The sequence below is a fragment of the Ranitomeya variabilis genome, chromosome 1, assembly GCF_051348905.1.
Source record: "Ranitomeya variabilis isolate aRanVar5 chromosome 1, aRanVar5.hap1, whole genome shotgun sequence".
NCBI lineage: Eukaryota > Metazoa > Chordata > Amphibia > Anura > Dendrobatidae > Ranitomeya > Ranitomeya variabilis.
Window position 1 is genome coordinate 26,776,097 of NC_135232.1, and position 23,329 is coordinate 26,799,425.

Consider the following 23,329-nt stretch of genomic DNA (forward strand, 5'->3'; position numbering starts at 1 on the left):
TCCTGGTTTGATGACAGAAGAGGTAAAAGGAAGAATGGTGAAAAAAGTTTTTGCAAAACTTTTAAAGTTAGTTCTTAGACCTTGATCTTCATCCGTGTCGCACTTACGTGGATCTGGGAGGCTGCAATATGAGAAGCAGTTTGGCAATATAAAACTATAGGAAGAAAGCACAGTGTTGCATGATAACACACGACTGATGTCATATGCACAAAAGGTGTAAACCTGAAGCCAGCTGCATGTAAGGGCGCCAGCTCCGAGTACTCGTCAGGAAGTGGCTTCAATCACCATGGCTGCTGTCAGGTTAACACTGTGACTCCACGTAACACTTCATTTCCTCTTTCTCGAAATTCATCAGGCAGAAACAGGGAACAAGAGAGATCACTTGGAGTTTTGTCACTTTCTGAACATGAACTTGATAGTTTCTCCTAACATGAGCCAATACTGGCCACAATATGATGCCCCAAAGAGGCGCCAACCACAGTGGCCATCAATAGGGTTTCACATAAGAAATGCTCCATCTGTGCAAAAGTCTACAGAACAGCAGAAAGAAACTCTAATGAGGTGTAAAAAGTCCTGAATTTTGCAGAAATGCTGAATTTCTGTTTTTCTTGTGTTGCACCTTGAAGTGCGTGAGTCATCGGTGGGAATATCTTCTTCGAAAGAGGACCCTGTACCTTTTTTCACTACACAACTGTAACGTAATGTTGCAAATATAGTAAACTCAGAGTGATTTATCTTTTGAGAGTAACAATGATAATATTCAGTATTACACCAACATAACAAAAGACAAGAACACTTGACAATAGCACAATAAGTAAAAGAAACCTGTAGGGGATGAGCTTTTACTTGGCTGTACAGGAAGATGCTTCGTTTAGAAACTCTACCAATGAGCTCTGTTGCAAGCCTCAAGTCAGGAAGCCTTTGAAATAGCTGTGACTGTGCGAGAGCAGTGTAGCAACATCTCACTTCACTTCGTCTTTCCTTTTATGCTTGCAGGAAAAACCCCCAAATGTGAAGTATCTCGCAGACATGTTTAATGCGGCACCTGCTCCCGTGGAGGGAGCTGAGAAGTCCCCGGGGCATTCGTCATTAAGTTCTTTCCAAGCAAGAAGAGCAGAATTTGCCAAAGGTAACAACTCTGCCCCAGCAACCTTCCCCAAGAAACCCAACTCTCCAAAACCTCTACAGATTCCCAAATCTGCATCTGATGAAGCAAAGCCCCCTATCCTAAGACCGGCAGGTTTTAACAGAAGTGTAGGATCCATTCATGGAGCCAGTCAAGACTCGGACACAAAACCTACATTTCCAAAACCATCAGGATTTAAGACTTTTGATCAACCAAAGGATGAACCGAAGGTGCCATTTCCAAAGCCCCTCGGGAACAAACCATTTCAAACCACAAACTCTCCTCAAGAAAACAGGATTGGGGTCAAGCCACCAGTTCCAGCTGACCCAAAAGACAATCTCCAAAAACCAGTGTTCCCCAGGCCATCCACTGTTAAAGCATCAGAGATTGAGTCTAAACCCTACGTACAGAAGAAGACTCCATTTGGGGCAAAGCCTCCCTTGAACCCTGTAGGATCACCCAGTGAATTTAACTCCAACAAACATGGTTTAGCCTCAAAGACGTTCTCAAATTCCTTAGAAAGAAAAAAGCAAACAACGGCAGAAGAACCAGAACAGGGTCTTACTCCTCAAATCTTTCCTGGAGTCACATTAAGATCAACCGGGATTAAACCAGTGCAGAGCCCATTTATAAATCAAAGCAATGACGAGCCAAAAGACAAGACAAAGCCAACTACACTAATAAAAGATTATCAGGCCAAAGCGAACCAGGAAGTAGGTCCATCTCTACCATTTACATCAAAATACCCAAGAATTCCATCAACATCATCATCGGAGAATGCAAAAGAGCAAAAAAATTCATTGGAACCGAAACGTAAACCCTTGCCGACACAGTCCCAACTGGGTCCTCCTCCTCAAAAGCCAGCAAGACCTCCCAACGTAGACATAGAACGGTTCAGAAGAGGAAAAACACCAGGTAAGATTGATTATAAAGTATTTCAACTGTTATAAATTTCAGCTAAAGATATAAAAGCTTCATAAAAAGTAGCTTTTTCTTGTTTTTCTGTAAAATTTCAGTTTGTCTTTTCTTTTTCACTTTACTTTTATGTCTTTTGTTGTGCATTTTTTTTGTTTCTACGTAGAATGTTTTACATTTCTATATGAGCTGCTTGATTCTAATATATATATATATATATATATATATAGATAGATAGATAGATAGATAGATAGATAGATACGATATATATATATATATATATATATATATATATATATATATATATATATATATATATATATATATATATATATATATATATATATATATATATATATTAGTATGTGCAGCTGAAAGTTAAGACTTCCAGAACATGTTTCAGGTCTATAGTAGAAAAATTCCAAGCATGGAACAAAAAGACCTTAATAGAGTAAAGATGCAAAATAATAATATTCAGCATATTTGTTCCATAGAATAAATACTGGTTTCTTGATTAGTATGGATAGAAATTTACAGACTGGGGCATTTACCTTACATGATTCCAGTGCGGCTAAACCGTGAAATCCAAAAATGAGAAAAAAAATAAATTTTTTGTTGGTTTCTTGTATTTATATTACTAAAAAAAATAAAAAACATAGTAATTCAACTAAAACAAAAAAAATACATGCTAACTTGTAATTGACTTGATGTCACTGTATGAGAAAACCCAAGAATCTGATTGAGGATATGTTTTAAGTCCTTGGATTTTCCTCTGTTGTCAAGTTTTTCAAAGTTCTATGCTAGCTGTGCACCAGCGTGCCGCCTTTGGTGCGGGTTCTTCCTTAGTCCACCCAAAGAACCAAAAGAGCAAAATAGCCTAAGACAGATTCAATGTGGGGAAATCCTTTTTTCTTTCAGGAAGCTCATAAACAAAACTAGGGACATGGCCACCATTACATTTGCCAAACTGGTGACTGTAGTGCGAGGATTGCCTTACTCTGTGTCCACCATTAGGAATGGTCACTAGACCTCAACCGTTAATTCTGCACTCATGGCATCAATGATGACTAATACATGATTTGGCCAATTACTGCCACCATTACCACCAGGTTTAATTGAGGTTCTGAAAAAGAGAACTTGACTGTGTAGATTTGGACATCACGGTCACGTCTAGACCTCTTGGAGGATCCTCTGGCTTTCTTATGGTCTCTTTTCACCTTGAGTCTTCAAAAGACCTTAAATCCTGTCTGACACCTCCCGTGGTAGGCTATAATGGTAGCCCTAAGTGTTGTCAGACAACTTTCCCATGAACAAGTCCACTACAGCTGGACAGGACAACTGAAAAACTTACTACTGATTTTTACAGGGATCCACCACACCACCACCATGTCTTCATTAAACCTCTTATGTAGCCCTTTCTGTAGCTTGTAGATTTTTTAATCTCCATCAATTTTATAAGTAGGCTTGTGATATGCAAATTAGGTGGTGACTAGTCATGGGGGCGTTGATTAATCTTCCCATTAATCATGTTATCATGTGCCTCAGAGGGTGAGTGTCATGATTTGCAGAATGTCGCACATTCAAGCAATGTTCAGCCCTACTGCCAAAGGTGTGCACACCTCGGCTTCATTGCTGCACCGCGTATGCTCAACGAGGCAGCAGCGATGCAACCTAGTCATGCTTGCGTCCATGGGCTTGAGCATGTGCCGATGAAGCAAGGGAGCGTGCACTGTCACTGTGCATTGCCACGGAGGATGAACATCACTGGCTTGCGCGAGATTGGTAAAGAACGAGTGGTAACAGCTGAGTCCTGCATCATGTCTGCCTTGTTGGGCATACGCAGTGTGGCAATGAAACTGGTTTCACTGCACGTTGCCAGGAAGGATGAACATTGCTTGCATGCCCGATATTTTTAAAGAACGAGCGGTAACGGTTGGCTGAGTCATGAGTCATGGCTGCCTTTTTGGCCATGAGCAGTGCACCAATGAAACTGGAAATCATACATCTGGCTTCACTGCGCATTGCCAAGTAGGCTAAATGTCATGCGCATGCGCGAGATTCTAAAAGATAAAGCAGTGATGCCGCTTTAGCAAATCATGTGATTCGTGCCCACAGGGCGTTATAACATGATTAATGGGAAAATTTCCCCGGGAGGAACAATGCTCCCACCCATGACCAGTGACGCGCTCATTAGCACATCGCAAGCCCAGTTATAAAACTGATTTTATGGAGACTTGAAAATCTATAAGACAGAAAAGAGGAGTTAGGAAGTACATAAAGGGTATGGTGGTGGTTTAGGGCACGCAAGGAAGCTGACGGGTTCCCTTTAAAAAGTTTAGGTAAAAAAATCAATCTGGAAATTACTTTTTTTCCAGTTTTATATATACCGTACTTATATTTTCTTTTTTGCTTTGTTCGCTCGTAGTTTGAACTTCCTCATCTTTACATTCTGCATCTAATTTTACACGTCCCGATGGGCTAAATATAAGCGTACTGACTAACCCGGTGTTATCTCCGCACACATTTCTTCCTGCGTAAAAGTGTTTGTCATGGGGGCAAGAAACGGAGGAAAACTCGTTGCAACTATAGACGTCTTTTCTATGAAAAAATAAAAAAATTGCCTGCCTGGCGTGCTGCTGAAAAGGCAAATTTCACTTCTCAGTTTAGGAAATTGCTTGAATATTTACCAGCACTGAGATAGTGGGGTTGAGAAATGTGTGAAATATAGAGAAGTGAGCGCTGAGCCGACATGGGGCAGATGGATGTACGCCATAGCCCGGCTTATACTAGTGCATGTGCAACATAGTATGCAGAAACTATAGTCAGCACCTCCGAATGGAAACCAAAGCAACTCTGCTGCATCCGCCGCTGGTGCTCACTGCTCATCAAGTCAATAGTCACCCTTAGGCTGGAGTCACACACAATCTATCCGATTTTGTCTGCCGAGAATCGCACAAATGTTCTCCGTATGGCGATCCGTATGTCATCCGTATGCAATGCCATGATGCGTTTTTTCCTCAAAAAAGTATCCGTGTGTCATCCGTATGGTGAGATTTTCTCACACACTTGCAAAATGAGCAAATAATGGCTGAGCCTTTCCTGTCACCTGCCCAATGCCTGAGAATTTCTCACAAGTGCGATTTTTTTCTCACACCCATAGACTTGCATTGGCGTTTCTCGGCTGAGATACGCGGACAATCGCAGCACGCAAGTATTATACGGACGAGAAAAAAACAGATGATAGGAGCTGCCCCATAGATTAACATTAGTCTGAGTGCTATGCGATTTTTTTATCGCTTAGCACTCATCCGTATTATGCTGTAGTGTGACCCCGGCCTTAAAAATACAGCAGGATTTCTATTTTTTTTCATCTTGGTCACAGAACACAAAAAATTCCATGAGAAAGCTTAGGAAGCAGTGGTGTAGATACAGAGGGCAGAGGGGCAAAGTATATTGGGGCACAACATTTTGACAAGCTAGGGTTAGAGCTAGAGATTGAATTAGGGTTAGACTTATGGTTAGGACTAGGTTGAAGGTTATAGCTAGGGTTAGGGATAGATTTAGGTATAGGGCTAGGGTTAGGAATAGATTTATATGTAGGACTTGAGTTAGGGATACGTTTAGGTATAGGGCTAGGTTTAGGGATAGGTTTAGGTATAGGGCTAGGGTTAGGGATAGGTTTAGGTATAGGGCTAGTGTTGGGAATAGGTTTAAGAATAGGGATAGGAATAGGGATATGTTTGTGTATACGGTTAGCGTTAGTGATAGATTTAGGTATAGGGCTATAGCTAGGGATAGCTTTAGATATAGGGCTAGAGTTGAGGATAGGTTTAGGTATAGGGCTTAGGTTGGTGATAGGTTTAGGTGTAGCGCTAGGGTTGAGATAGGTTAAGGTATAGGGCTAGCGTTAGGGATAGGTTAAGGTAAAGGGCTAGCATTAGGGATAGGTTTATGTATAGGTCTATAGTTAGGGATAGCTTTAGATATAGGGCTAGGGTTGAGATAGGTTAAGGTATAGGGCTAGTGTTAGGGAAAGTTTTAGGTATAGGGCTATAGTTAGGGATAGCTTTAGATATAGGGCTAGGGTTGAGATAGGTTAAGGTATAGGGCTAGTGTTATGGAAAGTTTTAGGTATAGGGCTATAGTTAAGGATAGCTTTAGAAATAGGGCTAGGGTTGGGGATAGGTTTAAATAAAGGACTTGAGGATAGGATTAGGTATAGGGCTAGGGTTGGGGATAGGTTTAGCTATACAGCTAGGATTAGGGACAGATTTAAGGGCTAGGGTTAGGGGTTAGAAATAAGTTTAGCTAAAGACTAGGATTAGGGATAGGTTTAGGTATAGAGCTATAGTTAGGGATAGCTTTAGTTATAGGGCTAGGGTTTGGGATAGGTTTAGGTATAGAGTTGGGAATAGGTTTAGCTATAAAGCTAGGGTTAGGAACAGATGTAGGTATAGAACTAGGGTTAGGAATAAGTGTAGGTATAGGGCTAGGGTTATGTTTAGATATAGAGTATGGGTTGGGGTTAGGTTTAGGTATAGGGTTAATGTTAGGTTAATGGAAAAAGGTACATAAAAAAGTAATAACAAATAAAAAACAAATTATAAGAAAGTAAAACCTTATTATTATTTTTGACTTTTTTTGTCTGATTTCAGCAAAAAAAAGAAAAAAAATTAGGAGGTCAAAGTGAAAATTATGATTACCGTATATACTCGAGTATAAGCTGAGATTTTCAGCCCATTTTTGGGGGCTGAAAGTCCCCCTCTCGGCTTATACTCGAGTCATACCCAGGGGTCGGCAGGGGAGGGGGAGCGGGGGCTGTCTAATTATACTCACCTGCTCCTGGCGCATTCCCTGCAGGTCCCTGGCTGCCCAGCGCCCCAGCTTCTTCCTGTACTGAGCGGTCACATGGTACCGCTCATTACAGTAATGAATATGCGGCTCCACCTCCCATAGGGGTGGAGCCGCATATTCATTACTGTAATGAGCGGTAACGGTGACCGCTCAGTCCAGGGAGAAGCTGCCGGCGCCGAGGAACCAGGGACTGCACCGCGCCAGGAGCAAGTGAGTATAACGGGGAGGGGAGCACAGCACTGTGCAATATTCACCTGCTCCTCGTTCTGGTGCCGCTCCGTCTTCAGCATCTTCTGCAGTGACGCTCAGGTCAGAGGGCGCGGTGACGTGGTTAGTGCGCTCCCTCTGCCTGAATGTCACTGCAGAAGACGCTGAAGATGGAGCGGCGCCGGAACGAAGTCAGGTGAATATTGAAAGTGCCGGGGGCCTGAGCGACGGAGAAGTGAGTATGTGATTTTTTTTTTTTTTTATCGCAGCAACAGCAAATGTGGCAAGTGTCTGTATGGAGCATCTTATGGGGCCATAATCAACGTTTGTGCAGCATTATATGGGGCAAATATCTTTATGGAGCATTATATTGGGCAAATGTGTCTATGGAGCATCTTATGGGGCCATTATTAACCTTTATGCAGGATTATATGGGGCATATTTTAATATGGAGCATCTTATGGGGCCCATCATGAACTGTATGGAGAATTATATGGGGCTCCTGATTCAATATGGATATTCAAAAACACTTAACCTACTGATGTCTCAATTAATTTTACTTTTATTGGTATCTATTTTTATTTTTGACATTTACCGGTAGCTGCTGCATTTCCCACCCTAGGCTTATACTCGAGTCATTAAGTTTTCCCATTTTTTTTGTGGCAAAATTAGGGGGGTAGGCTTATACTCGGGACGGCTTATACTCGAGTATATACGGTATATCAGTATTTTACTCAAATACATACACAATACTGGGCTAGTGGAAAGTGACTCAGGGAGCACTAACTGCTCACAGGTTGGGGGGCGCAAACATTTTTTGTTACTCCTGACACTGGAAATCCACATTACGCCACTGGTCAGAGGGACAAAAAACTGCCATATGCACTACAGACAGGGGATAACGTGAAGCCCCTTGGAAAAATAAAGGGGAGTTGCCGGCTGAGTGTGGCTGCTCCTTTTCAGTGTTTTTCTGCACACCGGCGCTCCCGGCCACCCACTCTTCACAGAATGCAGCACATTTACTGGAATGGGGTTGTGCTGCAGTTCCCTGCATGGTGGGCGACCGAGAGCAGCGGTGCGCAGGGGAATATTGTAAGTACAGTAAGCCGAAGGGCCCTATATTTTCCCTATATTTTCCTGACTGTTGGGGGCTCACAGTGTTTGGACCACCACTGGTTTTAATGTTATGTCATGCAATGAAGGTGGCTAATTGCACGTCACGCGTCACTGCAATGTTGAGAAGGAAGACGTTGGGCTTTAAGCTCTGATGATACAGTGACCCGGGGAGCTGTCATCATCCAGTGACAGGTTCTGCTCTCCGCGCCACTTCCTTATTTTCTGCAGATTATTCCTCTGACTGTTTTGGCTATGAACTTCCCATTTTTGTCCAGCGGAGAGAAAGTAAAAGATTAACATTCACGGGTCTTGGCCGCCACATACCGCACCTTCCACCGCTCAATGGCTAATATTGACTGTAGATACAATTTTATCAGATATTTGACCTCCTTTACAGTCAGCGCATTTTATGTAAGCTCGTCGGAGATTATGATTCAGTTGGAATATCTCAAGGAATACGCGTGGTTCCATGTGCATTTTTCCAAACAGGCTGTAAACTATAGGGTTGCCGACGTGCAGTACCCCCCGATCCGTATTCTTATAGCGGCCCTCCCTGCAGTTTACACCTCTGTTTAGGGATCCCATGGAATTAGCAATAGGTTTAGTTCCTTATGTGTGCAAATGTTTTGGTCATTCCTGAATCTCTTGGTATTGACTCGACTTGTTTCCTGACCATGACTTTTGTCTGCTGCCTGCCCTGACCATCTGCAAGTCAACCATTGGGAAAGAACTCTGCCTACCTTCTCCTGCCTTGTTACATTGTCTGTATAAATTCCATACGTTGGAGTCTTCTATATATCAGCCATTGCTAACAGAGATTACTCTGGAGATAACCGCTCCATAATTCCCTCCAGGATACAGTGGGGAAAATAAGTATTTGATACATTTATGATTTTGCACTTTTTCCCACAGGAGAATGGAGAGGTCTGTAATTTTTATCGTAGGTACACTTCACCTGTGAGACACAGAATCTAAAAGTAAAATCCAGAAAATCACATTGTATGATTTTTACATAATTAATTTACATTTTATTGCATGAAATAAGTATTTGATACAATAGAAAAACAGAACTTAATATTTGGTAACCTTTGTTGTTTGTAATTACAGAGGTCAGAAGTTTCCTGTAGATCTTGACCAGTATCACACACCGCAGCAGGGATTTTGGCCCCTTCCTCCATACAGATCATCTCCAGATCTTTCAGGTTTCGGAGCTACCGCTGGGTAACCTTGAGTTTCAGCTCCCTCCAAAGATTTTCTATTAGGTTCAGGTCTGGAGACTGGCTAGGCCACTCCAGGACCTTGAAATGCTTCTTACGGAGCCGCTCCTTAGTGGTCCTGGCTGAGTGTTTAAGGTCATTGTCATGCTGGAAGACCCAGCCACGACCCATCTTCAATGCTCTTACTGAGGGAAGGAGGTTGTTGTTCAAAATATCGAGATACATGACCCTATCTATCCTCCCTTCAATACGGTGCAGTCATCCTGTCCCCTTTGCAGAAAATCACCCCCAAAGCATGATGTTTCCTCCACCATGCTTCACGGTTGGGACGGTGTTCTTGGGTTTGTACTCATCCTTCTTATTTCTCCAAACATGGCGAGTGGAGTTCATACCAAAAAGTTCTATTTTGGCCTCATCTGACCACATGACCTTCTCCCATGCCTCCTCTGGATCATCCAGATAGTCATTGGTGAACTTCAATCGAGCCTGGACATGTGCTGGCATGAGCAGGGGGACCTTGCGTGCCCTGCAGGATTTTAATCCATGATGGCGTAGTGTGTTATTAACGGTAATGTTTGATGCTGGAGTCCCAGCTCTCTTCAGGTCATTGACCAGGTCCTCAAGTCTAGTTCTGGGCTGATTCTTGCTGGTTGATAGCTGATCAAATACTTATTTAATGTAATAAAATGTAAAGTAATTATTTAGAAATCTTACAATGTGATGTTCTGGTTTTTCTTTTTAGATGTTGTATCTCACAGGTGAAGTGTACCTACAATAAAAATTACAGCCCTCTCCATATATTTTCCCCCACAATACATTCTCTCCGCTGTATTATGCCTCCAGTCTGCACACGCAGTATGAAGCACCCAAATCCCTCACACAGTATAGTGTCCCCATAGAGTAAGAAGATCCCAATATGATTCCTCCACTGTCAGCCTACACAGTTTGATGCCCTCACAGCCACCCACACACAGTATAATACCCCCACAGACACCCACACACAGTGTGATGTCTCACAGGCATCCACATTCAGTATGACTTCCAACAGTCTCCTACACACATTATGATGCCACCACAGACACCCACAAACTGTAATGCCACCAAAGAATATAATGTCCCTTTCCAGTATGATTCCCTTACTGCCCTCACAGCCAATCACACACAGTATGATTCACCCACAGCCACCCACACACACAGAATAGTGCCCCACAGACCCCCACACACAGTATGATTCACACACAGCCACCCACACACACAGAATGGTGACCTACAGACCCCCACACACAGTATGATTCACCCACAGCCACCCACACACAGAATGGTGCCCAACAGACCCCCACACACAGTATGATCCTCCCTTATTTAGATCATTTGTTCAAATGTACCCCACTTGAATTACTATTCCAATTGTATGTGCCCCCATTTATTACAACTCTGAGTATGATCACTGAGCCAATTATGAATCCACCTAACCGTATCTTTGTCAATCCCATACTTGGTTATTTTTTCAATAAGGATAGTTTGCTGAAGTCGAGATATACAATATCTACCACATTTCCCTGATCCACCTAGTCAGTGATTCCATCATAGAAGAAAATTAGATTAGTCCGGCATGACTTGTTTGCTACAAACCCATGCTGGCTCTGGCCTGTAATTTCCTGGCTCCATCTTCTTTCCTTTTTTGATGATAGCAACAACATTTCTCATTCCCCAACCTTCTGGGATTTCTCCTGTTCTCCAGAATTTTTCAAAGATTCAGGATAGTGGTTCTGCAATTTTCTCTGCTAAGTCTTTCAGTACCCTAGGATGTAATTCATCTGGACCAGGAGATTTAAACTCATGTAAATTAGCTAAGTGTTCCCTCGCCATCTCTCTGATTATGGATAGTGTGGATTGTTTTATTCCTTCAATGGCACCGTGAAGATCAGATGATGTTACAATTGCTTTCTTAGAGAACACAGATGCGAATTGGGAACTTAAAAATTTGGCCTTATCTACGTCATTTTTGACCACTTCACCCTTTTCATCCTGTAAAAATCCTATCGCATTTTTTACTTTTCTTTTGCTTTTGACATATCCCCTAAATCTATTTTTCCTGCTTTTCGTCTCCCTTGGTCTTCTTAGCCTAGACTCCTAGAATCTTTAGCTGAGCTAAATACAAAGTGAAGATACTCGTGAATAACATATAGTAGCTGAGGGCTATGCTTCTTCAGTACTGAACCATCCTTAAAATGCCTTTGATGATGATGTCAGAGGTATTTGCAGGATTACCTACCACAGACTAGAATAGATTGAGTCATATTATGAGAAGAGACGGCCATGTGCTGGGCTATTAACTCATACTGCTGCAATTGCCTCAAGTTTGTCAGGGGTTTGCTGCTACCTCACCTGGATCAGCTGCTCTGGTCTTTTATTCCCTCAGCTTCTCCTAACTTCCATGCTACAACAAGAGATATATCCAAGCAAATTCCAATTTACTTGGGTATTGTCCACTCCAAACTCTGCAGTTAAGGTAACACATCTCATCAAGCAAATCTCCCGTTTGCCCATACGGTATTACATTCCTGCGATAAACCATTAACATTGAAGATACCATTTTGCACTTTTCTGTTGCATTACTGCTATTAACCATTGCTCTGCTGGAAGATACCAGACCTCATTTACTTTTCTGTTTCATCATTGCTACTAACCGATAACCTGCTGTAAAATACCAGACAGCAATAACTTTTGTTACATAACTGCTATTAACCATTGCCTTACTGGAATATACCAGACTGTACTTACTTCTCTGCTACATACCTGAAGTTAACTATTGCCCTGCTTGAAGATACCAGGCCACATTTACTTCTCTGTTACATTGCTGCTATTAACTATTGCCCTACTGGAATATGCCAGACTGCACTTCTCTGTTACATCGCTGCTATTAACCATTGCACTGCTGGAAGATACCAGAATGTATTTACTTTTCAGTTCCATCTGTGTTTAAGCAGGATACTATACTGCATTCATTTGATTAACTGCTTCCCTGCCAGAGGTTACCAGTGCCCCATAGTGAATCTGTTTCTGTATTTACCTACACACTTACTATAACTCTGCTCTCCGCTTTATCTGTGCTCTCTGCTCCACTTATTTGTCTGTTGTTCTGTATACATTGCTGTCCTGGTCCTTGCTGATCCACATGTCATCTGTCAAGACGCACTCAACTCCCAGTCCCACAGCTTAGAGACTCCACCTCTCCAGGTGATCCCATAACAGGTAGAGGTATACTATCTTTTAAAGATGACAATACCCTTGCATTAAAAAAAAAAGATGCAATAAGTGCAGTATATCTTGCTAGAAAAGCAATCTCGCTTTTGTTACCCCGTACTCACTGGAGTTATCTGAGATAGCTATTATTATTAAGAAATGTTTCCCAGTTTTGAACCAAAACAAGACAGGTCCTAAGTTCAAAATGTCAATTTATTTCTAAAGGGGAGTCACATTAGGGAACATTTTGTCACACCCTGCCTTCACCTCTGATGCATCTCGCTCTGAGACAGGGATGGCTTGTAGGCGCTTTTTTAAAGAGTATTTTGCAGCAGATTTTTTTTTACTGCAACAACCAGAGTTTTGGCAGGAAACATTCTGCATAGAATTCGTGCAATTTTTCTACGTTTTTTAACATTTATTCGAATGGGTGAAAAAATGCTGCAAAAACGCTGAAAGAACTGACGTGCTGCAGAGGTAAAAAAAAAACGCTTTGAAGGTTCAAATCTGCAAGTAAAAAATAAGCAGCGTGTGCGTGAGGATTTCAGAAATCTCATTCACTATGCTGGTACTATAAAATGCAGGATAAACGTAAGGGGAAAAATAATGCTGCAAAAATGAAAAAGTGTAAACCACCCCTAGAGCCCAAAACTGTAAGATCTGCCCATTCACAAGAAGAACTTAGGTAACGTTCACATTTGCTTTGTTGGGCGCAGCGTCGCCGACGCAAAGCAAAACGCATATACAACGCAGCGTTTTTTGACGCATGCGTTCAACGTTTACATGAATTTTGGCCGCAGAAAAACTGCATCATGTAGCGTCGGCTGCGCCCGGACTGTTGCGCCCAAATGACGCATGCATCAGACAACGCTAGACAACGCATACCGGCGCATGCCCATGCGCCCCCCATGTTAAAGATAGGGGCGCATGACGCATGCGTCGGTATCCGTCGGTGACGCTGCGCCCAGCAATGCAAATGTGAACGTAGCCCAAATCCATTGATGCCACTTGCAACAACTGCATCAAAACTATAGACTCATTCATAAATTGTATGCATACATTGTGAGTAGTGATCCGCTCACAGTGAGAGTCAACGGGGAGGTCAGTAGATCTAAGAGACCTGGCGACCGGAGACGTCTTCTTTGACCTGAGACGTTTGGGATTTTATCATTTAAGAGACGGGGTCCTACAGGGGTGAAATGATTTTTATTAAGGTTGCTGATGGGGTTACATTTATATATACAAGCATAAAGTCAATATAATCACTAACAAATTGCCAAAATGCAACAAATCTCCAACTAAATAAAAATTTAAATTTTATTACACTATTTTAAGAGGACTACAACATTTTAAAGTGACAGAGGTGCGCAGCCGTGGATCTACACTATTCTTCAATCAACATCCACATATCTGACTTATGCTATTAGAAAGACAACCCTAGGCCTCCCCAACGTGTTTCGCCAGACAAACTGGCATCATCAGGGGATTCAGGCTATAATGAGCAAGCACATGGAGTACATGGTCTTTTAAAGGTTTGGTTGTGATGTCATTAAAGGTCAACGATCGTTTTGCTCAGTACAACGAACCATTGGGCAGATATATCAGAGCTATTACTGCCTTCACCATCTCCCATCATTGGCGAATAGTGGTGCTAACTGACCACCATTCATCTCGTTGGTCAATCTGTATTCATACATAATACTCACCTGTCAATACACCGCCAGTCACAGGGTATCTCTGTAGGACGCAGATTCACGTAAACATTTTGGGGTCCGCATAGTTACATACGTGCGCATGCGCATCACCGCAGCTCTGGATAGAAGCAAATACGCATGTCAGAGATTCCAGATTCCACATCGGCGCAGAAGAAACCAATGGTGATCTTATTGCGCATGTCATCACACCCTCTCATGAGCGATGCATCTCTTTAAACATATTAGTAGACAGTAAGAATTCAGTATATAATATAGAACAAAATCATTAATTCAAGGGAAAAGGTATATCTTAGATCACGCCCCCAGAAGACGCAGGAGGTGAAACGCGCGTCGGGGTGAGGGGACACCAATTGTACAAGGTAATATATACTTTTTCACTGCAGGATACAATGTTTAGTATCCTGTTATGATCCTTAGTGGTTGAGGATCACAAATTACTCCAGCAAGGTGACTAAACATAGGACAAGCTCTAGGGAGGTGGAAAACTGGACTGACCGCAAAACTGAACCTATCCAACCACACTAGAGGCAGCCGGTGAACGTGTCTAAAATCCTAGACGTCTCGAGCCAGCCTGAGGAACTAACTACCCCTAGAGAGAAAGAAAGACCTCTCTTGCCTCCAGAGAAATAATCCCCAAAAGATATAGAAGCCCCCAACAGATAATAACGGTGAGGTAAGAGGAAGACACATACACAGGGGTGAAAGCAGATTCAGCAAAAGAGGCCCACTAATTCTAGATAGCAGAAAATAGAAAAGGGGTCTATGCGGTCAGTAAAAAACCCTTACAAAATATCCACACTGAGATTTCAAGAACCCCCACACCAACTAACGGTGTGAGGGGAGAAACTCAGTCCCCTAGAGCAACCAGCAAGTAAGAAATCACATTTTAACAAGCTGGACAAAAAACATGATGAACGCTGATAATCAGAAACTGAACAAACAAAAACTTAGCTTGTCTTGGAGAGACTGGGAGCAAGGTAGTCACCAGGAATCTGAAGAGCACTGAATACATTGATAGCAGGCAAGGAACTGAGTATCCAGGTGAGCTAAATAGGAAACCAACCAAGGATAACGAACCAGGTGATGAAGCCAACCTGCAGAAAGACAACACTACACAGTACCGCTTGTGACCACTAGAGGGAGCCCAAAAATAGAGTTCACAACAGTATCCACACTGGTCCATTATAAAGGGTTACTCTGGAGCACATATGTTGTTATTAGCATTTCTGCCCTCCGTAATGCAACTGTGCTGTTTACTATAACTTCGGTATAGGCAGATAATGTGATTGTCTGGGCACGGTATTCCAGCCACACCAATGAATTATGTGACATAAGGATTGCTCATTTGTGCATATTTTTGTGATATTAGATTGGGATTTTATTGATGTGTGATTTCTATTGTATGCAGTTAAATTACTATTTAGTAGATCAAATCCCATATGATCGCATGATTCCTATATCAATTTATCATCCTAAAAAATGTATCATCCCATCAGCCTACCTCTGTTGCTGCTAATAACAGTGACAGAAGGAGCGACTGATGGGAGTATTCATCAGCCGCCACCTGCACTATAAATAAATAAATAAAAAACCTGGTATTGATTCCCCAATATTTTTGATAACCAGCCAGGCAAAACTGACAGCTGGGGGATGCCACCCTCAGCTGTCAGCGTTAGCAAGGCTGGTTATCAAGAATAGAGGGGTACGCATGCTGTTTTTTTAGTAGTTTAAAAAAATATGCGTCGTCCACCCCATATTTGACAACCAGCCAAGCTAAAGTAGACATCTGGGGGCTAGTATTCTCAGGCTGGTAATTGACCATGGATATTGACCAATTCTGGCGCTTTGCCCCGGCTTTTTCCTCTTGCCCTGTAGCGATGGCAAGTTGGGTTAATATTTGTGGGGTTGATGTCTGCTGTTTAATGGCTGCTGACATCAAGCCCATGGCATAGTAATAGAGAAGCATCTATAAGACACCTATCCATTACTAACCCAATAGTCATATTGTAAATAAATATACAGCCAGAATAAAGTCCTTTATTTGGAGTAAAAATACACAGCCTGACTTTTTTATTTAAAAGTAAAAAACAAAGTTATAATCACCTAACGCCCATTCCAGTGAAGCCCTCATCCCCTGTAAATAACAGAAAATAATAAACAACAAAAATACTCATCTAATGCACAGTCCAATGAAGCCCTGGTCTCCTGTGAAAGAAAAGAAATACTGTCCCACGCCCTAATCCATGTCTTTGATAATTGGTTTTCAGCTTGGACGGTCTCAAAATGCATCCTGGCTGAAAACCAAGAGAGAATGAGCTGCTGCAAGTGTAGCGTCAGTGACTAGCGGTGATGTCATCGAGGTTACCGCAGGACACTGCGGCTGTGTTGCCAGCTCAGTTTGCTGTTAGCTGGGTCAATGAACTGCAGTGACCTCAGTGAGATCACCGCTAGCACCATGAGAAAAAGTCTCACGGTGCAGCGCTGAGCTTATTGAGTTCACTGCAGTTCACCATAAGAAATTATTTTCAATACTTAATTGGAGAAAACGATTTAATGTTGCTTTTATGCAATTATTTGTGCTAATATTTTGCACATCTGCTATTTGTGATGCTTCATATTGCCTGATTATATCTTGCTTGATAACACCTGATAATATTTGTGTTTCTTACATATACAAATTATGATCTTAATTGGTGATTTGTACCATGGGGATTAACCCTGTATTGTATGGATCAGCTTCTTACATGCTCTGGAGACATTTTGGCCCTAGATTATGTTACAAATGCAGAAAATGTGAGTGGAATCTGCAAAAATTGACTGATGTATCTTCCTCTTATGTTTTTTTTTGCAAAAGGATACTGGAAGACAAATGTTTAGGATAACAGTGCATGTGAACAAATGTTGTTGCTGACTGCAATGTGATTCCCACATATGGACGGTGTCACTGAGGATGACTGGCAGTGCCAATTCTGTTAGTTGACAGTTTGCACTGGTCAAAACAGAGATCTGAGCAGAGCAGTCATGTCATTGAGGCACTCAAATCCCAATTATTACCAGTAAGTGCTCATCAAGTCCAAGCACCAGCATGACTTCATCAAGCAGTGAATACATGGATTACTGTGAGGTATGCACCGCAAGGACTTGATGACTCCACTCAGATCACAGAAATTACAAGCGACAGGGAAAAATTGTAGTCCCAATGATCTCTGGATAGTATGAGAAGCCTCTGAGATTCAGACTAATGCCAGATAGCTTAGCAGGTCCTCTATTGAGGAGGCACACAGCGTAGAATGGTGCTGAGAGTTCACTTAGTTATGACATCATCAAAAGTGCATGTAACGCATAATATATTAGGGGCAGATTTGCCACACTTAGGGAGAGATGGATCTGAGCTAGGGCAATGTGATCTCTTGTTGCTGAACACTTTCATAGGGGAGCGATAATCTTCAGTTTCCCACATAGAGGATAAGTGGGATTAAATTGTTTTCAGGTGAACGACCCAGAGGTGTGGCGGGCCTAAGTAGAAAGTCTTCCTACATCATAAGCATGATTACGCTATTAGTCTGACTGAGGACTGTCCAAGTTTTATGCCTCTTTGTGAGTACGGCTACAATTGTGGACCATCTGTGACGTGTTACCATTACACTGCGTACCTCTTTGAATGTGTAACCATTATACATGGTATCTCTTCGGATGTGTAACCATTATGCATGTCATTTGTTTGGATGTGTAACCATTATGTACGGTACCTCTTCTGATGTGTAGCCATTATGTACAGTACCTCTTCGGATGTGTAACTATTATGCACGGTTCCTCTTCTGATGTGTAGCCATTATGCACGGTACCTCTTCTGATGTGTAACCATTATGCACGGTACCTCTTCGGATGTGTAACCATTATGCACGGTACCTCTTCTGATGTGTAACCATTTTGCACTGTACCTCTTCGGATGTGTAACCATTATGCACGGCACCTCTTCGGATGTGTAACCATTATGCACGGCACCTCTTCGGATGTGTAACCATTATGTACGGTACCTCTTCGGATGTGTAACCATTATGCACTGTACCTCTTCGGATGTGTAACCATTATGCACGGCACCTCTTCGGATGTGTAACCATTATGCACGGTACCTCTTCGGATGTGTAACCATTATGTACGGTACCTCTTCTGATGTGTAGCCATTATGTACGGTACCTCTTCTGATGTGTAGCCATTATGCACGGTACCTCTTCGGATGTGTAACCATTATGCACGGTACCTCTTCGGATGTGTAACCATTATGCACGGTACCTCTTCGGATGTGTAACCATTATGAACGGTACTTCTTCTGATGTGTAACCATTATGCACGGTACCTCTTCTGATGTGTAGCCATTATGCACGGTTCCTCTTCGGATGTGTAACCACTTGGCACGGTTTCTCTTCTGATGTGTAACCATTATGCACGGTACCTCTTCGGATGTGTAACCATTATGTACGGTACCTCTTCTGATGTGTAGCCATTATGTACGGTACCTCTTCTGATGTGTAGCCATTATGCACGGTACCTCTTCGGATGTGTAACCATTATGCACGGTACCTCTTCGGATGTGTAACCATTATGCACGGTACCTCTTCGGATGTGTAACCATTATGCACGGTACCTCTTCTGATGTGTAGCCATTATGCACGGTTCCTCTTCGGATGTGTAACCACTTGGCACGGTTTCTCTTCTGATGTGTAACCATTATGCACGGTTCCTCTTCGGATGTGTAACCACTTGGCACGGTTTCTCTTCGGATGTGTAACCATTATGCACAGTACCTCTTCGGATGTGTAACCATTATGCACGGTACCTCTTTGGATGTATAACCATTTTGCACTGTACCTCTTCGGATGTGTAACCATTATGTACGGTTCCTCTTCGGATGTGTAACCACTTGGCACGGTTTCTCTTCGGATGTGTAACCATTATGTACGGTACCTCTTCTGATGTGTCGCCATTATGCACAGTACCTCTTCTGATGTGTAGCCATTATGCACAGTACCTCTTCAGATGTGTAACCATTATGCACAGTACCTCTTTAGATGTGTAACCATTATGTATGGTACCTCTTCAGATGTGTAACCATTATGCACGGTACCTCTTCGGATGTGTAGCCATTATGTACGGCACCTCTTCGGATGTGTAACCATTATGTACGGTACCTCTTCTGGTGTGTAACCATTATGTTGTGTACAGCTTGGGATGCATACTTTTTATACATCTCTTCTTATTGGTGAAACCTTTAAGATTATGTGCCTCTGCAGAAAAAAAGTAAAGACTTCAATATTTGAAAACTGTCTCCATCTGTTCCTCTAAAGCCAATCACAATTGGTGGCCACAGTGTGTGTGCTTTACCAAAGGAGGCCATGCTGTCTTTATTTTTTAAGTGCATAGAGTAGCATTAAAAAAAAATGATACATTTTTGTGGAACTGAAGGTTGCAACAAAACTTTTAGCTTTTATTTTTGGTTCACACTTATTTATAAATTCCCCAAAGCATTTTGTGTGCATGGCCTTTCTCGTTCCTGAAATACATGAGGCGCCGGCCGCTTCCTCTTCATTTGGCGCAGTAACATTTTGCTGATCTTGAAGTGGAGAGTGATCGAGTGACCGAGGTTTTCCACCCCGAATAATCAGCATCTGACAGTGTAACATTCACACCAGTGTATATTTCATTACATTAGTAGCACGCAATGCAAAAATGATAAAAACAAAGAAATTCTTATAAACTTTGAAAAAAGCTTAAGAAACTTTTATGAAAGTTTGACATTCTACAAAAACATGCAGAAGTCAACGCTTTCTTATGCACAAAAGTACATCCTGGAGCCCCCAACATACTGTACTCACTTACACGTTGTGGCAGATCTTTTTATGAGCTCCTTTTTGAGTGACACCACAGGATGCAGCAGCACTGACAACCACAGCCCCATCATAAGTATAGCCTGAGTGTCTCCATAGGAGTCACCAGTGTGCCTGTCACGCCACTGCAATACAGGTAATTGCAAGCTCCACTAGGTGGCAATAGAGTGGTGGAAGGATTGCACACAGCAGGACCAGACCTGCAATGCAGAATAGTCAAAACAAGCCGGGTCGTTATAAGACTATAGTGCAGTACAAAAGGAATAAGCAAACACAGAGTCAATAACAAGCCAAATGGGTCAGGACCAGTCAGGTGTGGATATGCCAAAGGGTAGCGTCACACAGTGCAATTTTGATCGCTACGACGGCACGATTCGTGACGTTGCAGCGTCGTATGATTATCGCTCCAGCGTCGTAAACTGCGGTCACACTTTGCAATCACGGCGCTGGAGCGATGCCGAACTCCCCGGGTAACCAGGGTAAACATCGGGTTACTAAGCGCAGGGCCGCGCTTAGTAACCCGATGTTTACCGTGGTTACCAGCGTAAAAGTAAAAAAAAAAAAACCGTACATACTCAACATCTGATGTCCGTCAGGTCCCTTGCCGTCTGCTTCCTGCTCTGACTGTCTGCCGGCTGGAAAGTGAGAGCAGATCACAGCGGTGACGTCACTGCTGTGCTGTGCTCTCACTGTACGGCGGCGCTCAGTCAGAGCAGGAAGCAGACGGCAAGGGACCTGACGGACATCAGATGGTGAGTATGTACTGTTTGTTTTTTTTTACTTTTACGCTGGTAACCACGGTAAACATCGGGTTACTAAGTGCGGCCCTGCGCTTAGTAACCCGATGTTTACCCTGGTTACAAGCGAACGCATCGTTGGATCGCTGTCACACACAACGATCCAGCGATGACAGCGGGAGATCCAGCGACGAAAGAAAGTTTCAAACGATCTGCTACGACGTACGATTCTCAGCAGGGTCCCTGATCGCTGCTGCGTGTCAGACACTGCGATATCGTAACGATATCGCTAGAACGTCACCAATGGTGCCATCGTAGCGATCAAAATTGCACTGTGTGACGGTACCCAAAGACAAGAGACAAAACAACAGGTCAGGGTCCAAGCCAAGTCAAAACCAGAGAGTCAATACACAAAAGGGGAACACAGAGTCAGAAAGGGAGACACGAGTTCACTAAACAAACAGCAGGACAAATCAAGGCAAACAGGGTCAGCTACTCACGCCTCTAGGCAGAAGCTATAACTGACATGGTCTGCAGGCCACAGCGGGGATAAATAGGAAACCTGAGACCAGACTGAAGCTGAGAAAGTTAACCCCTAGCATGACCAGACCGGAAAAAGGGGAAGACGGACTCAAAACCCGGTCTGGATCATGACAGTGCCCATTGTATGGCTACAGCGCCCAAAGTGCAAGGTGTAGGGTTTATATGTTTCGGCTGCTGCTCCTATAGCTGTCAGTGCTGCTATAAGTCACAGCCCACAATGAGGATGCACGACAAACAGGAAATCCAGAAGGTTCCTACAAGAAATGGGAGACCTCCTCCAGATCTCCAAAAGAGCAGGCAGATCTCTTTGGGATTCCACTCCTATGTCTGTGGATTTAGGCACCAAACCACCACCTTTGCCCTATAGAGTGTATTAATGGCCAGCTATAGATTACACAAGTTGTTCTCAGTGGACATGTGTGCATATAAGGGCTCGGCGATATTTTAAGGGTTACATTCCCATGTTATTAGAGGAATATTATCGGATAGTGCTTGTTATTAAAAGGAGTTTTGCAATTTGCTACTTTTTAAAATTTTAATCTGTTCAGGAAATATTAACACTTTTCTTTTGTTTACTTTTCTCTTCTTTTGTTTACAGCTTGTTGTCTTGGAGACCAACCACCGCTGCTAGACAGCAGAACATGCGCAGTGCTGTCAAGCTCTTTTCTAATCGATTTAGTAATTGCTGGCCAGGTTCGCTGGAGCGCACTGATACCTCCTAATCCCGGCCAGTTTCAGTGCAGTGCTTACAAGCTAGACAGCAGAGGTGGTCAGTCTCCTAGGCAATGGGCTGTAAACAAAAACAAAAGTGTGAATATCTCAAGAATGGCTGAAAATATTTATAGGCAGCAAAAGTGCTCGCATTTACAAGCATAATCTGATGATTCCCATCTATAAAAATGGTAATGACCCTTTAAGGAAGGCTGGTCAAGTCTCATCTGGTTCTTGTTACTAGTCTATTATTGTATTAAGGGGATCTGGTCAGGGTCTGTTTTTAGGGACTCTGGTCTGGGACCTGTATTTAGAGGGTCTGGTCTGGGATCTGTATTTAGAGGATCTGGTCTAGGATCTGTATTTAGAGGGTTTGGTCTGGGATCTGTATTTAGAGAGTCTGGTCGGGGTCTGTTTTTAGGGAGTCTGGTCGGGGTCTGTTTTTAGGGAGTCTGGTCGGGGTCTGTTTTTAGGGAGTCTGGTCTGGGGTCTGTTTTTAGGGAGTCTGGTCTGGGGTCTGTTTTTAGGGAGTCTTGTCGGGGTCTGTTTTTAGGGAGTGTGGTCTGGGGTCTGTTTTTAGGGAGTCTGGTTAGGGGTCTGATTTTAGGGAGCCTGGTCGGGGTCTGTTTTAGGGAGTATGGTCTGGGGTCTGTTTTTAGTGAGCCTGTTCGGGGTCTGTTTTTAGGGAGTCTGGTCAGGGGTCTGTTTTTAGGGAGCCTGGTCGGGGTCTGTTTTAGGGAGTCTGGTCTGGGGTGTGTTTTTAGGGAGTCTGGTCTGGGGTGTGTTTTTAGCAAATCTGGTCGGGGTCTGTTTTTAGGGAGTCTGGTCGGGGTCTGTTTTTAGGGAGTCTGGTCTGGGGTCTGTTTTTAGGGAGTCTGGTCTGGAGTCTGTTTTTAGGGAGTCTGGTCTGGGGTCTGTTTTTAGGGAGTCTGGTTGGGGTCTGTTTTTAGGGAGTCTGGTCTGGGGTCTGTTTTTAGGGAGTCTGGTCTGGGGTCTGTTTTTAGGGAGTCTGGTCTGGGGTCTGTTTTTAGGGAGCCTGGTCGGAGTCTGTTTTAGG

The 23,329-nt window shown here is 43.0% G+C and overlaps 1 protein-coding gene across 3 annotated transcripts in view; it reads left to right on the forward strand.

Moving 5' to 3' along the window:
- FYB1 (FYN binding protein 1) overlaps positions 1 to 23,329 on the forward strand; it is a 139,004-nt gene that overhangs the window by 53,128 nt on the left and 62,547 nt on the right. For all 3 annotated transcript variants that reach the window (XM_077281478.1, XM_077281492.1, XM_077281486.1), the window contains exon 2: positions 997 to 2,041. In XM_077281478.1, coding sequence (XP_077137593.1) covers positions 997 to 2,041 — 1,045 coding nt within the window. The remainder of the gene's footprint in view (positions 1 to 996; positions 2,042 to 23,329) is intronic.